We start from the raw sequence: 15702 nt of genomic DNA, 5'->3' as shown, positions 1-15702 counted from the left end.
TCTGCAAAATGGCTTTTTAGGATAGATGAGGAGAGAGTTTTCATACTGCTGATGTCTGCAAAATGGCTTTTTAGGATAGATGAGGAGAGAGTTTCCATATTGCTGATGTCTGCAAAATGGCTTTTAGGATAGATGAGGAGAGAGTTTCCATATTGCTGATGTCTGCAAAATGGCTTTTTATGATAGATGAGGAGGAAGTTTCCATATTGCTGATGTCTGCAAAATGGCTTTTCAAGATAGATGAGAAGGGAGTTACCATATTGCTGATGTCTGCAAAATGGCTTTTTAGGGAGTTACCATACTGCTGACGCCTGCAAAATGGCTTCTTAGGATAGATGGGGAGGGAGTTACCATAATGTTGATGTCTGCAAAATGGCTTCTTAGGATAGATGAGGAGGGAGTTACCATAATGTTGATGTCTGCAAAAAGGCTTTTTAGGATAGATGAGAAGGGAGTTACCATACTGCTGATGTCTGCAAAATGGCTTCTTAGGATAGATGAGGAGGGAGTTACCATAATGTTGATGTCTGCAAAATGGCTTTTTAGGATAGATGAGGAGGGAGTTACCATATTGCTGATGTCTGCAAAAAGGCTTTTTAGGATAGATGAGAAGGGAGTTACCATACTGCTGATGTCTGCAAAATGTTTTTTTAGGATAGATGAGGAGGGAGTTACCATATTGCTGATGTCTGCAAAATGGCTTTTTAGGATAGATGAGGAGGGAGTTATCATAATGTTGATGTCTGCAAAATGGCTTTTTAGGATAGATGAGGAGGGAGTTACCATATTGCTGATGTCTGCAAAATGGCTTTTTAGGATAGATGAAGAAGGAGTTACCATAATGTTGATGTCTGCAAAATGGCTTTTTAGGATAGATGAAGAGGGAGTTACCATACAGCTGATGTCTGCAAAATGTTTTTTTTAGGATAGATGAGGAGGGAGTTACCATACTGCTGATGTCTGCAAAATGGCTTTTTAGAATAGATGAGGAGGGAGTTACCATACTGCTGATGTCTGCAAAATGGCTTTTTGGATAGATGAGGAGGGAGTTACCATACTGCTGATGTCTGCAAAATGGCTTTTTAGGATAGATGAGAAGGGAGTTATCATACTGCTGATGTCTGCAAAATGGCTTTTTAGGATAGATGAGGAGGGAGTTATCATACTGCTGATGTCTGCAAAATGGCTTTTTAGGATAGATGAGGAGGGAGTTACCATAATGTTGATGTCTGCAAAATGGCTTTTTAGGATGGATGAGGAGGGAGTTACCATACTGCTGATGTCTGCAAAATGGCTTTTTAGGATAGATGAGGAGGGAGTTTCCATGTTGCTGATGTCTGCAAAATGGCTTTTAGGATAGATGAGGAGAGAGTTTCCATACTGCTGATGTCCGCAAAATGGCTTTTTAGGATAGATGAGGAGGGAGTTACCATACTGCTGATGTCTGCAAAATGGCTTTTTAGGATAGATGAAGAGGGAGTTTCCATGTTGCTGTTGTCTGCAAAATGGCTTTTTAGGATAGATGAGGAGAGAGTTTCCATGTTGCTGATGTCTGCAAAATGGCTTTTTAGGATAGATGAGGAGAGAGTTTTCATACTGCTGATGTCCGCAAAATGGCTTTTTAGGATAGATGAGGAGGGAGTTTCCATATTGCTGATGTCTGCAAAATGGCTTTTTAGGATAGATGAGGAGAGAGTTTTCATACTGCTGATGTCCGCAAAATGGCTTTTTAGGATAGATGAGGAGGGAGTTTCCATATTGCTGATGTCTGCAAAATGGCTTTTTAGGATAGATGAGGAGGGAGTTTCTATATTGCTGATGTTTTTAAAATGGCTTCTTCTAACAAAGATTTGTAATACTCATAGACATTAAAAAGTGCATTGTAAGGCACTTTATGTCAAAATTTTGAGATCATTATTCTTTCCGTAGGAAACAATGCTAAGACACCCTAAACATATATACCCCCGGTAATTTTTACTGTATTTTATTGATTGATTTTCTTTTTTTCATTTTCTTCATCTTTGATTTACATTAGATTATAGGAAAACATTAAAATGGTTTTATAGTATTATATGTATATCATGCTTCTCTATTTGACTCACTGAAGTATAGATATAGTAGCAATCTGAATGCTGGTCAATTGAATGTAATAAAGTTATATACAATACAGCCATGTACACAATGGTATGTTATAATAGCCATCAGATAAATTAATCATACCTCTAATAATGCAACTCCAAGGTTGTCAGCGGTGACAAATGGGGCTTGCCACGTTTCTTTCATCCTTACTGGTCTTAGGTCTATAAAATTAAAAGCAATATAATATGAATAAGTTAGGAATTAACAACGAGGCCATACTTATTCTCGCCAAAATTGCTGGTGACAATTTTGCAAAATTTTCTCTTACTACTTTCTATAATTTATTTGTTAATTCTGGATCAAATGGATATAATTAGCAACAGGTCTTTGATAAAAGTTGTAGACAAAATGAATGATAATGTTCTTTTTGATGAAAGGTGCCAAAACACTCATTGTCGTTTTCTTGATTTATTTTTTGCAATTCACCCTTTAAAATTCTGCCAGTTCATTTGTCCTGCACTGTCGTTGGATCAATTCAGTGTGCCGACACAATTGTCAAAAAGTGGATGTCACATGAAGGTCATACACTATATATTTATCAGTGACCTCCAACTACACCCCATAACATCTAGTTCATCAATTTAATTTCACCATGTACACTGTATGTCACTTCTTGCATGTACAATGCACAGTGTTAATTTTTAAACTGAATTACACTACTGAACTATGATCATAAAATTGAGAATCTGCTGTGGAAGAAGAACAGTTGTGTAATCCTTATTAGATATAATCGATAAACTTGGCTGATCAATGTGCCAACAGGTATTGCAATCAATTATGCAAATTTGATTAGTACATGTCCATGATCTACGTGCAGGTTGTAACTAAAAACAAGTCAAGTTCATGGATTATCCCTGACCATCTATGACATATCTGCAGAACAGTTAACTATGGCTAATTTATGCAAATTAGATAATTATTATGCATTGATTTCAACCATAAACTTATCAGATCTGTTGATGATATGACAACACTGTAGCTTTTGTTCTTTAAAACAATTGCCAGGAGCACCAGTAAAGCGAGGTAAAAAACAAATTATTACAACTGACCTAGCTAAATACAATGAATTAAATCTATCCAGTATTTATTGTACACAGTTGATTTTTATTGTCATAAAATCAACCAGGATTTATAATACATCATGGTGAGCCCTAAATTGTTTGAATTGTTTCAAATGTTTTTACTGAATATGATAGTTATTGAAATTTAACAGATTGTTATCAATGCACATTTCAATTAAAGAACAAAAGATATCATTAGAAAATGAACAATATGTATAGTATCGCAGCAATCGGACTTACTATTTTTAACAAGAATTCAAAAATATCTCTTTTCACCAAAAATGACAAAAATATTCACCAAAATTAGAGAATTGAAGATATCATTACAAAATGAACAAATCTGAGAGAAGTCCACATGTAGTACCTACCTACATGTATAATATCAAAGCAATTGGACTTGCGGTTTTCAACAAGAAGTCAAAAATATCACTTTTTACCAAAAATTACAAAAATAATCACCAAAATTATAGAATTAAAGATATCACTACAAAATGAACAAATCTGAGAGAGGTCCACATGTAGTACCTATAGATGTAGTATCAAAGCAATTGGACTTGCGGTTTTTAACAAGAAGTCGAAAATATCACTTTTTACCAAAATTAGTTAATTAAAGATATAATTACCATGGTAACTGCCGATATCTGGTTTAGAACACTGATTTTTGACTTACCGTGGTGTAACTGCAGACAGTTCACTGCTAGCTTCAGAACGCTGATTTTTTCTCGCCGTTTGATGTTTGGTGTTGCTGGTGCTATAAGCTCTCCTAACTCACTGATGTACGAGTTGAACCGATCTCTTCGCAACTTATCGCTCAGATTGCGATTGGTTCTGATAAGACACAACAGATAATAGAGGTCACACAAGAAATGGGTACAGCCAAGACAAGATAAACAAACCTGTTTTATCTCGTCTGGCGACACCAGCGATGGTCAGTATGAGATAAAAATAATGAATAAATGCCCTTGAAGTCACATGGCTGGGTAAATTAATTTGTAGATGATTAACACTATAAACTGCGATAAGTAAACATTATGCATTTTTCAATCAACATACTAGACAGACATGTTTGATATCTGCTCATCATTTCATTAAAGCTATACATTATGTATTTTTCAATCAACATACTAGACAGACATGTTTGATATCTGCTCATCATTTCATTAAAGCTTTGAATGCCAAAGTGAACTTTTGTCATCATTCAAAAATAAACTCATAAAACTCATTTTCAGTCAACAATTTTGACCACTACCTACAGACAATTTCATTTGCACTAAAACTATTATAGGAAAATGTTTTAATTACTTTAAGAGACATAATTTCCAGTTGGCTGAACAGGATGAAAAATTGTAGTTGTATGCATTGTCTTATTCATGATGTAGTTATAAATAGAGGGCACTTTTTACTTTTCAAGTAATACAGTCATCGCACAATGAATATAATGATCAGAAACAGTTCATATTTGTGTCAGTAAATCATTAATTTTTGATGCCTATAAGTTTAATAAATATGAATTTAGAGTGTTCAGCCAACAAAGAGACAATTGGATACTATAAATATTTCTATAAGTACAAAGAGGGGATATCCCTAAGCACTTACTGTGATTTATGTTTTTGAAGTGTGTTTTTAAATTACTATTATAAAATCTCTATAATTGTGTTTTAATAGCTGAAACAAATTCCTGTGAATTTTGATTTTCACAACTTTAATACTGTACTTTGACAAAGAAAAATTTTGACTAATGAAATGTATGTCAAATACAGAATACATGTATTTGAGTACAATTTTCTTTATGTATTTTTGCATTTTGTTTTGATAACTTTTGACTAAACAGACATGATCAAAAGCTTGGCACCCAAAGGGTTAATCATAGGAGTGCTTATATCTATTATCTGATATCTTGTTTTCTGTTAAGCTAGTTTATGTATTTTATTAATATGTTTGCAAATGTGTATTAGACTGTGCAACAATTCTCTCCATCAGTTGACATTGAAACCCAGTCTAGTATTCCCATGGGAGATACATTACCAATATTATTACAAGATAAATGATTTACTTCATTGAACACATACAACATGCAAGATAATGAGGTCGATGACTACATATGATCTTACATGTACATGTATCTCTTTTCAAATTCTCCATTATAGCACCAGCCGCATGTCCTTGTCTGCAACAGTCTTGAGATATTACACTTATGCATAATAATGAGGTCACATGACCCCATTTATACAAGAAGGGTAATTAATATACATTACCCTGAAGTAATAAGTGGTACTCAAGATACCTGTAGAACACCAATAAATTGGTTAATTAATGTGTAAGCACATAATTTAACCGTGAACTAAACATGTATATGGCTTATTCCTGAGCCTTTTAGTGATGCCACTGAAGCTCTTAGTGATGTCACAGAGCATCTTAGTGAACAAATCTGAGTGAGGTCCACATGTAGTACCTTTATGTATAATATAAAAGCAATCAGACTTGCGATTATTAACAAAGAAGTCAAAAATATCACTTTTTATCAAAAATGACAAGAATATTCACCAACATTAGAGAATTAAAGATATCATCATTAAATGAACAAATTCAATTGAGGTTTACCCAAGGTACATATACACCAATTATTAAAGCAATAACGCTTGTAGTTTTCAAAAAAAAGTTGAAAAAGTACAAAGTTCATGCGAATGACGACGGACAATCACTCAAAGTCAAAACGGAGCTAATAAAAATATCATGATTCACTTTATCAAAAGCTTTAGACAAGAAGCCTTACACTTTTTACCAAAAATGACAAAAATTTTCACCAAAATTAGAGAATTGAAGATATCATCATGGAATGAACAAACCTAAGAGAGGTCTACCCAAGGTACATATACACCAAGTATCAAAGCATTCAGACTTGTAGTTTTCAAGAAGAAGTAGAAATAGTAAAACATTGACACAGACGACGACGGACAATCACTCATATGATAAGCTTCGCTCGACAAAGTCGACAGCGGAGCTAAAAAGTCTATGAACATACCACTAGAGGGATGTCCCATATCTATCTCATCAAGCAAATGCTGGATAAGACTTATAAAAGAGATTCTGCAACCATATTTTTCTCTAAATTGATACTGATGTTCATACAAAATATTAAATTTATCTAAATAAATCACAATACGTTTATTTACAAATTTTTCGAGACATTTATTCAAAATTGATAAAATAGAAATGGGCTTATACATGTAGTTACCAATATCTTTAATATCTCTTTTTTTATATAAGGGCAATACATGTTTGTTCATAAAAAATATGGTCATGTGACTATAAACAGATGATTTTAATACAATTGATCAGCAAAGAGATGTGAACAGCTTTCATGCAAATTAAACAATAACTATTTATAAATTTGAAATGATAGAGATCACTCAACCAATCTTTATCACATTGTATATGAATAATGATAGATAGTATTCCACAACAGTCAGTGTACCAATATGTTGGTTAAAATCATTTTATTTGCCCTAATAACTAATTTCCCCGATATGTAATTTTCACCTCATTTAATATGGTCAAAATTAGTCATTTTACTGATCCAGCATACAATATATGCAATTTTCAGCATATGTACACTTTGATGAAAATGTGTTTTTAATAGACTAAATTTGGTATTTCAAATAAATAATTATTCAGCTTGCTATTTTCTATTCACTTTTGATTAATTTCCTGATTTCTTTATCATATGACTATGGTGAATACTGTTCACAGTTGTGACGTTCAGCGTGAAATATCCTTGCTGATATCATGTTAAATGTTGTCATTTTACGTATTATCAATGAAAAACAATGCAACAGTACTATTTTTATCACAGTAATAAGAGAATTTGAGACTAGATAACAATTACTTCAAAATTACCCAAAATAAAATTGAGTCAACTTGTTGACTACTAGAGAGGTTGGTGTTCAAATAAAAAAACACATTGTATGTGACTCTCTCTGTAAGTTATTGATGCACAAAAGAAAAAAGTTGAGTCAAGTCGCTAATTAACCAATCAAAATGCCGGATGGTACAATGTGTTCAAATTACCACCCATTCCAAAATTTAATTATAAGCCACGACCTCAATTAGGAATTTTACGATAATATTATTTCCTTTATCATAGTTTGTTTTCAATTGAATGTGCATTAATTTTGAATTGACACAAGTTTTAGGATTGAAATAACAGTGGGAAAGCAGTCTACTGATTGTCCTTGATAGATGTAAATATCTTACAAAAACATTGGTGCCTAATTTATTCAAAGTAATTCAGATATTTTAGTATAAAAACAAATGCCTCATCTCGGGGAAAAAAAGTGCTGCATTTAGAGGTGAATAGATTGATAAAACATGCAAGATAACAGAAAATCTTAGCTGGATTATGCCCAAGTATTTTGTACAGGTATCTGTCGAAAATTATTGATTCACTTGTGGGACTACTGTATTATTTGAAAAGTAAAAAAAAAATGCTGTCTAGAAATAACTATTATGTTGCAAGTTCTGCTTTGTATGCAAATCAACTCAAATAGTGATTGAAATGCATGTAAAGCATACAGCTAATCAGAGTTGACATAGCATATGACAATAGACAGATGTTGAATTGCCAAATAATGCAAATAGTTAGTTCCTATAGCTGGAACAAATTCCTGTGAGTTTTGATTTTCAAAAGTTATATACTTTAACAAAAAACTGTTTGTCAAATACAGAATACCCGGTACATATTTTCCTTTCAAAATGTGGATGCAACATTTTGCTTTTTGTTTTAACAACTTAGACTAAACTAAGATTTTCTATTGGCTTCAGATCTTGATCAAAAGTTTGGCACCAAATTCATAGGAGTGCTTATATTGATTATCTGACATCTTGTTTTCTGTTAAATTTTATTGGTAGGTTTGCGAATGTGTATCAGACTGTGCAACAACTCTCTCCATGAGTTGGTTTTGAAACCCAGTCTAGCATTCCCATGGGATTTGGGAGATACATTACCAACGATATTATTACAAGATAAATGATTTGCTTCATTGAACACATGCAACAGTGCATATTTCCACTGAGATCAGTGACCTTTGAATGTGTATCACCAGTGATCAGTCAAGTAGAAACAGTCAACAAATTTTATCAGATTTTCTCAATTTTTGCATGACATTTTCACACAGGACATCTGTCGTTCACACTAAGGGAAGATTTTATACTGATGAATTAGGTGATCAAGTTTGAAAAAATGTGGAATAGAATTAGTAAAGTTATTGTGCAAACAATAAGAATTATTATCAATGACGATGATGACAACAACAACAACGACAACGGCGACAGACATTTTTCCCTTAATATACTTTTCCCTTCCACCTTTGATGATACGGGCAACGTGAAAAAGGTTATATATCGTTTTTACACCTATTAAATTTTGCAACTATAGTAAATTGTATTCCATGGATCACTTTATCAATGTACGATTGCGTCAATGATATGCCAGTGAATTAACACAACTAGTTACGTCAGTTATGCATATTAGGGAACACTGATGATGACACCTGCTCTACGACCAAGTGTTATCAGGTGATAACCTTATAATCAAGAAATTAAGTTTAGAAATTGAAAAAAAAAATATAAATTATACTGGAAAAGGGAAATTAACATACATTACGGACTGATGATAACCAAAATAACAATAACAGAAAGAATAAACTCAGAATGTACAAAAATTTCAAAAATGAATTTATTTTAGAAAATTACTTGAGCCAAATAAAGAATGCCGAACCACGTGAATGTCTAAGTAGGTTCCGTCTGAGCAACCATAAACAAAAAATTGTAAAGGAGAGGTACACCACCAATAATTAATACATTTATTTTTTTTTATTTATTTTTTTTAAATTGTAGTTTGTATTTTTTTTTAAAACCATTGTTGTGCTTTAGTTAGTAATTCGTGTAAAATTTGTATGTTTTAAATATGTGTTCTACTAGTAGTTAGTGTAACCATTTGATTTGAATTTCTTCTGAGGAATTTTAAATGTTTCAATAGAACTATAAACCAAAATTTAACCGAAAACCAGAGACCATCTTTGAAAAATAATTAATTTAATTATGCATAGACTTAGACAGAGCATTGGAAGCAGTGCAATTTTCAGTTTCTTTATTACAAACTTGTGTGACATGAATAAAAGGGTCAACAGAAAAGATATTTTTGTCAATAAAACAACATTAAACCTTAAAAATATAATGGATGTGAATTCCATATTTAAAAAGATTATGGAGAATAATACTGTAGAATACTTTATTTTCGCTGAAAGGATGATTCCGTGAAAATAAAATCCAGCGAATATACATTTTTTCCTATATTTCTATATAAACTCATCAAAAATCAGTGAAAATATATTCCATACAAAACGTCCAAAAAGCCTTTTCAGCGAAAATTAATTCCAGCGAAAATAAAGTATTCCACAGTATATTAGCAAAATATTTGAAGAGCACAATTTTTAAATCACAGAAAGTAATATTATTATTATTTATATTGCATTGACTGATATACAGTACGACACAACTATTATTCCTGTATTATACCAATCTCTTTCCAGTACAACAATGTGCATTTGTGATTTTGTTTACAACTAGCTCAGGAGTTCCACAGTCACATGATCGCTATTCACCAACGATCTTAGCAATATTATTTAAAACAAATGTATTTAATAATATCAGCATTATATCTGGAGAGTAATTATCAGTAATTATTCAGGACTGAATTATCATACACTGTTTTTGTTTATTATTATTATTATTATTATTATTATTATTATTATTATTATGAGTATATATTAATACATATGCAAAACAGAATGTTTTGGCCTTCGTCATTCTAAAACTAGGTCAATTTAAACTTTGCGATGCATAACATATGCATCGTGTATGATGCGTTTTAAGACACCACTTGTAACAATTTCGAATTGGTTAATATATAAATAAAGCCCTGCTGTGCGATCTCAAATAAACGTTACAGTAATGTTACGATTTTTGGATTACGATTCGTAAAATTGAACTGTCAACATGTTGATTTCCTGTTTGATGGCGGCGCTGTAACACATAACACGACGTTCACTGCCGCAACTACGTGATCGCATATCTGTTTACACAATAACAGTGGTACAATAGCTATTTACCTGTCACGAATAGGTTCCATCGGTTCATCGCCAGCAATACGACGTTTTTTAGCAACTTCGTTCATATTCTCAGGCGTTTCTCACCTTCTGCTTTTGAGTAGTCTATTTTAGACTCATCTGCTCATGCGCGGTAACCTTTGCCGTGGCATTTAACCCAGTTTATAATGACTGGAACAGGAACTCCCGAGTATACAGCGCCCAGGGGCTAATCAATTCATGAAGTCACGAGCGCAAGCACGAAGTTCTATGACAGGCAACAGTTTACTATTTCCATGATAATTATCCTTCACTTACATGGACAAAAATAGTGGAAAAAATTCAAAGGCTGTGGTCGTCATGCCGCCTCCTTCGAACGCAAATTAAAAAAAACAATTCTGACCTGATTTGTGATACTTTCGATCTCAAGAGCGTAAACAAAAAGTTCCTCTCGGTTACAAATGGCCAAACCTAAATTTTGTGTCAAGAGAAAAAAATGCTCAGCATTTATGACATAGATTATGTGATTTGGCTCAAAGAATTTGTCTCGCGTTTCAACCTCCTTCCAAAGCTAGTCTAGAACTACAAGGGTTTGTTACTTTCATCATAGACCCTCTGGTCAATGCTTTCATCTAAGAAATAAAATCATCCTAGGTATGTCCTGCTTGAAAGAGTCACTTTAACACATTCAAATTTATGAGCACAATTTTATTTGTAAACTTTTCATCATGTACAAGAAAGATACAAAGCATTAAGTAAATGCAAAACAAGAAAAAAACATGCAATATATTGTCTTGAGACGGGGAAAAAGGAAAAAGGGAGAAGCACGACTGACATGATACATCATCCATTGAGAGAATGTCTCACTACATTATTCTGCATGTGTGTTTGTAAGAAAGCTGCTGATTGGTTGAACACAATACAATATCAATTTTCCCAAGGTTGGGTGCAGGATGCTAGATACAACACAAGAACAGAACCATATTGTATTGTCAGCTACATACACGGTTGGAATATTATTCTAATTCTGGTCATAAGCCATCCTCGACCCTGACATATGATTACTGATTAGCTAATGATCATCACCTTTGGCAAACCACATCAAGGTTTTACACTAAAAGTAGGTCAGTGTTATTCACTTACATTACAAGACAAAAGACCTTTATCATAATAATATAATATGGTAAGTATAATATTCCAATATGTAAACTATAGAATGTTGACATAACAATGTTACATACTAGTATTGATAAGATCTCAGTAACACTATTCAGAGCCATTACAGATAAACTGTACGTTCAGTACTCCACACATGGTAGATAATTTTATTTTTTAGACACATGCGCATGTCTTTTCATCTAAGGAAAAAAATGTCTCTAGCCATCGTGCATTTCAGTTTGAAAAGAGAATGTCACATTTTGTTTCACAAATTCTAAAACTGAAAGAAAAGCATGATTTTCATAGCAATTTAAAATAAAAACATAACTGCACCATTTGTTTTCATTACAGGATCAGAAAATGTTTTTTTGGCATCACTAGGCAACCCAGAATGAATTTTGAATGTTGAGCAGGGCACAAAACAGGAACTTAGTTATATGTGAGATAATGTTGACAGCAACAGTCTTGATCAAAATAAAAAATAAACAAGTTTCTGGAGATGTACAACACAGGCAAACGGGAACAGTTTTAGTGACCATATCTGAAAAACAAAAAACAAAGTGTTACAAAATTACCTCAATACTGAACTATACAAATTATACTACTGAGCCAACAGTGTGTAATTTATTTGTAATTGAAATAACTTTTGAAAATGACAAACATATGTTTCACTAAAGAGGGCGCTATTTAAATTAAATCAAGAATACATTTATGTCATTAGTAATGGCCCATCGATGTTGCCTAAAACCAATTAAAACAGGCAAGGTAGAAGATAAAACTACCTTTTTCGAGAAAAAACTGCAAGAGGAAGCACTGCACTTCAGCGATGCCACCAAGGGGGGGGGGGTAGGGTTCTCCTTACAAGGCTGTGGAGTTTTTGATAATTCTAAGTTAAAATGGAACATTCTATGGCTTCCTTGGGGCCAAAATTACTATCAGACAGGTCACAGTTGAAGACTGTGGTAACATCTGATCCCTGGTCGATCAGAATTTATGGTTGCCAGAGGATCTGCTCCCCAGCGTAAGGGGATGCATGGCCATGGCATGAGGGCGCTGCGCCCCTGTTCCCTTGTTTAAAAAAATCCCTGCTTAATCACACCATTAATTTATAATAAACTAAATCAAGAAACAAATAATGTCAAATTGCAACAATTGACAACCAGAGACATATTATGCTTGTAACTTGTAATATACTGCATGTAATGATAACTTACTTTTGAAATTCCCATTCTCTGTTATCAAGGGGACAAACTTGTCTGGTTTTCAACCACCGTGATATACAATGGAAATGGAAAGCATGCTGCAAAATAAATAACACAGAGGATATATGTGTGTACATGAAAATATTATATTAGAGGAAAAATGTTGAACTAACATGGACATACTTCAGTACATAATGTTACCAGTCACTGATTAATGCATGATTATTTTGACTTATTTAATTCAAGAGAAACATACTTTTCAAGCTATATTGTAACATGAAATATAATTATAATTAATTATTAAACAAGTCATTGTCAATGTACAAGTCCCTGTTCAGTTTTAAGTGACTCAACGTTAGTGCCAAATAATTTACACTCATTTGACAGACATGATACAAAGTGGAGTCAGTTTATTTGTGTGATTCCTATCTTTGTTCTTTTCATGACATTCATAATGAATTTTAGCATGACAATGACTATCAGCCATCTTGAATCACATTCTGAAACAAATGCATATGTAAATTTTGAACATTCAGTCCTGCCATGTTAGCAATATGCTTCCATAAGCAAAATGTAAAAGTTATCCATTTTAAATAAAATCTGGAAAAAGGAACGTGTATCAAGGATATCTTGAAATGAATCATGAAACGAATGCTTGTGCCCATGAATGATATGATATGCAATGTGTGAATGAAGTTTGAATGAATTAGGCCAGGCATGTCTGAGTTAGAAATGCAAACAGATTCAGGGACTGACGGAGGTTAAATTACAAGTCCATAGTCCTAACAATGTGTATGATTTTGAAATTTTTTGTAACTGATGTGTAAGGAAAGTAGGGCATTGAATAACTGGGTATGCCTGACTTTGAAGTTAGGGAAGCAAAATTCCTGACAAAGAACTAATTTAGAGTTACATTGATAGTAAAGCATCAAGTATAATTTGATGAAATGTTTAAAGGTATCAATTAAATTGAACCAAAAAATAAAATTTATTTTGAATAAATTATATGAAATAAAGAAAACTCCTTTCTGTTTAACTAGGGTCAAACTGGGCAATGCACAAACGTTTTATTTAGAAGATAACATGAACTCATTGTGTCCTACACACAGAAATATGTTATACTTACATTACAAACTCCCCATGCTACTGTGCATTCTTCAGAGGTGGCAGATGCTTGGTTTGCTTGACACTCAATACCTAGATTATGTAATAACAGTAAGTCAAGTAAAATTACCAGGGAGCATATTGCTATTACATGTACATAAACAGTTGTCTGATGATGGCTGATAAAGGGCCATTTCATTTCAGGCTAGATAACAAATAGACTTGGTATTTCGGTAGCCAAACAAGAAAAAAAAAATTATAATTATAGGCCTAATAATTTTATGAATAAAATCAAGTAAAAAATGTTGTTGAAGCAATTTATACTGTACTGCATATATTACTGTGTTTGACTTGATATTGTCATGTTTTCAGATGATACTTACAAAGATCCATGATATGATTCCTACAAATGGCACAGTTATCAACAACAATATCCCAGGCCCATAGTGCTACTGCATTCCACTAATAAGAAAAGTAAAAGTGAATGGAAATTACTGCACATATTCTAATTGCCAGACAATAATTGTTGGAGAAGTTTACATCCCCATCAGTGATAAAGATGCAGATACAATGAGATCCAGTACACCAAAATACTAGCCCAATGGTCTGTACATTGGTGTCTGAACAAAAGGTCTTCCATACAGATTAGTCCTACTTGCTTTATGAAATAAACTTTAAATCATCATTATAATGAGGTTATCACAAGAATACCAAAAAGTATGCACAAAGGCAGTACAGTGAGCACATACTTTACAGTATCTTTAGATAACTTTATGATGTTATATTATTTTCCAGCTTGTAGACATATTTTGATGGGAGATTAAATGTTTTGCATTGTACAATAGTTTGCAAGAGTGACAGGATTCTAATCCCATATAGTGTGAGATGAAAACAAAGAAAAGTATTTTAATGTGACATCAATAACCTGGATCACGTCATTATTTGCGAAATAGTTTACTCCATATATACGTTTTCAAACGCGTGCTGAACAACAAATTTTATTATTTTTTGGTGCTAGATGTATGAGGTTATTGTCAAAACACTTTTTGACAATTTTTGTTATCAGAAAGAATTCCTTAAGGCCCCCTGACTCCTAACCTGAACCCTAACGCTCCAGCCCCCAAATTAAATATGCCCCTCAAATTAATTATAAGTGACTGAAAGTGAGGTATATTATACAATTGAAATTTAGAAGGGGTACTGGAGTTGCAGCATTATGGGTGAGGGGCCCTAAGGAATATACTATCAAACAGTATATTACTTATTTAAAGTGTGATGGTCGTCACACAGCACGTGCTTGAATTTCATGTAAACAAACAATGTATTTTACATATGTTGTGCACATCGCTTTAATTTCAACATTCCACATTTTTTTTGGGTGTTTTTACATATCATTTCAAACGAAATAACTTGAGGGCGCGATTTCCAAAATAAAAAAATCAAGCAGTGGCAAAGACAATGACAAACAGTTTTTCACGTTTCCAATTTATAAATTGTATCTGTTACCCATATTTGGCAATTCAAAAACAGGTCATTAAACCAGGCAATTTTGAATACTTGCACATGTATCTTTATGTCACGGTATCACCCCAAAGAATGTTTTCACAACGGAAAACGAACCTATTTATAAGGAACCGACGTTATTTTACAAATCATAGTTGAAAAAACGTCGACGAAAATAATATAAAGATCATCACGTCAACTCAATATCCACGCAAATGGCATGTCTATACCCTTGGACAAGAAATTCTCACCTTTTTAACTTCGAAGCGTTTTTTATCGCTTTTTGATGTAGAGGTACTCGGTGGATCGACATCCATTGCGGCCATGTTTGGAAATTACCTCAGTTAAGGCTACCTAAGTTAAGGCGCATACAGACCATGTGTAAATTAT

The 15702-nt window shown here is 33.1% G+C and overlaps 2 protein-coding genes across 2 annotated transcripts in view; both read right to left on the bottom strand.

The window, feature by feature from the left end:
• The window catches only part of LOC100374620 (uncharacterized), a 36579-nt gene extending 26091 nt beyond the window's left edge, over positions 1-10488 (bottom strand). Inside the window, exons 1-3 of the mRNA XM_006815358.3 lie at positions 10370-10488; positions 3871-4028; positions 2221-2300 (exon numbers count right to left, since the gene is read on the bottom strand). Of these exons, the coding sequence (XP_006815421.1) occupies positions 2221-2300; positions 3871-4028; positions 10370-10434 (303 nt within the window). The 5' untranslated portion in view covers positions 10435-10488. The remainder of the gene's footprint in view (positions 1-2220; positions 2301-3870; positions 4029-10369) is intronic.
• A 1028-nt stretch (positions 10489-11516) lies between these two features.
• LOC144350116 (E3 ubiquitin-protein ligase RBX1) lies at positions 11517-15657 on the bottom strand. The gene is made up of 5 exons (XM_085498611.1): positions 15564-15657; positions 14193-14271; positions 13832-13902; positions 12718-12803; positions 11517-12044 (listed from the first exon to the last, which is right to left on the bottom strand). Exons 1-5 carry the CDS (start codon positions 15636-15638, stop codon positions 12032-12034), a joined length of 324 nt encoding a protein of 107 aa, XP_085354737.1. The 5' UTR covers positions 15639-15657; the 3' UTR covers positions 11517-12031.
• Between the last annotated feature and the right edge of the window lie 45 nt (positions 15658-15702).

Source organism: Saccoglossus kowalevskii, chromosome 4 (genome assembly GCF_978046115.1).
Source record: "Saccoglossus kowalevskii chromosome 4, keSacKowa6.1, whole genome shotgun sequence".
NCBI classification, from domain to species: Eukaryota; Metazoa; Hemichordata; class Enteropneusta; family Harrimaniidae; genus Saccoglossus; species Saccoglossus kowalevskii.
The sequence above is the reverse complement of the archived record's forward strand: the minus strand, read 5'-3'. Positions and strand labels throughout refer to the sequence as shown.

Coding starts and splice junctions, on each gene's coding strand:
- LOC144350116 (XM_085498611.1), bottom strand. CDS start 15,638: ATGGCCGCAATGGATGTCGATCCACCGAGTACCTCTACATCAAAAAGC. Junction 14,272..15,563: donor AACGCTTCGAAGTTAAAAAG/GTGAGAATTTCT, acceptor TTTTCTTATTAG/TGGAATGCAGTAGCACTATG. Junction 13,903..14,192: donor GAATCATATCATGGATCTTT/GTAAGTATCATC, acceptor TACATAATCTAG/GTATTGAGTGTCAAGCAAAC.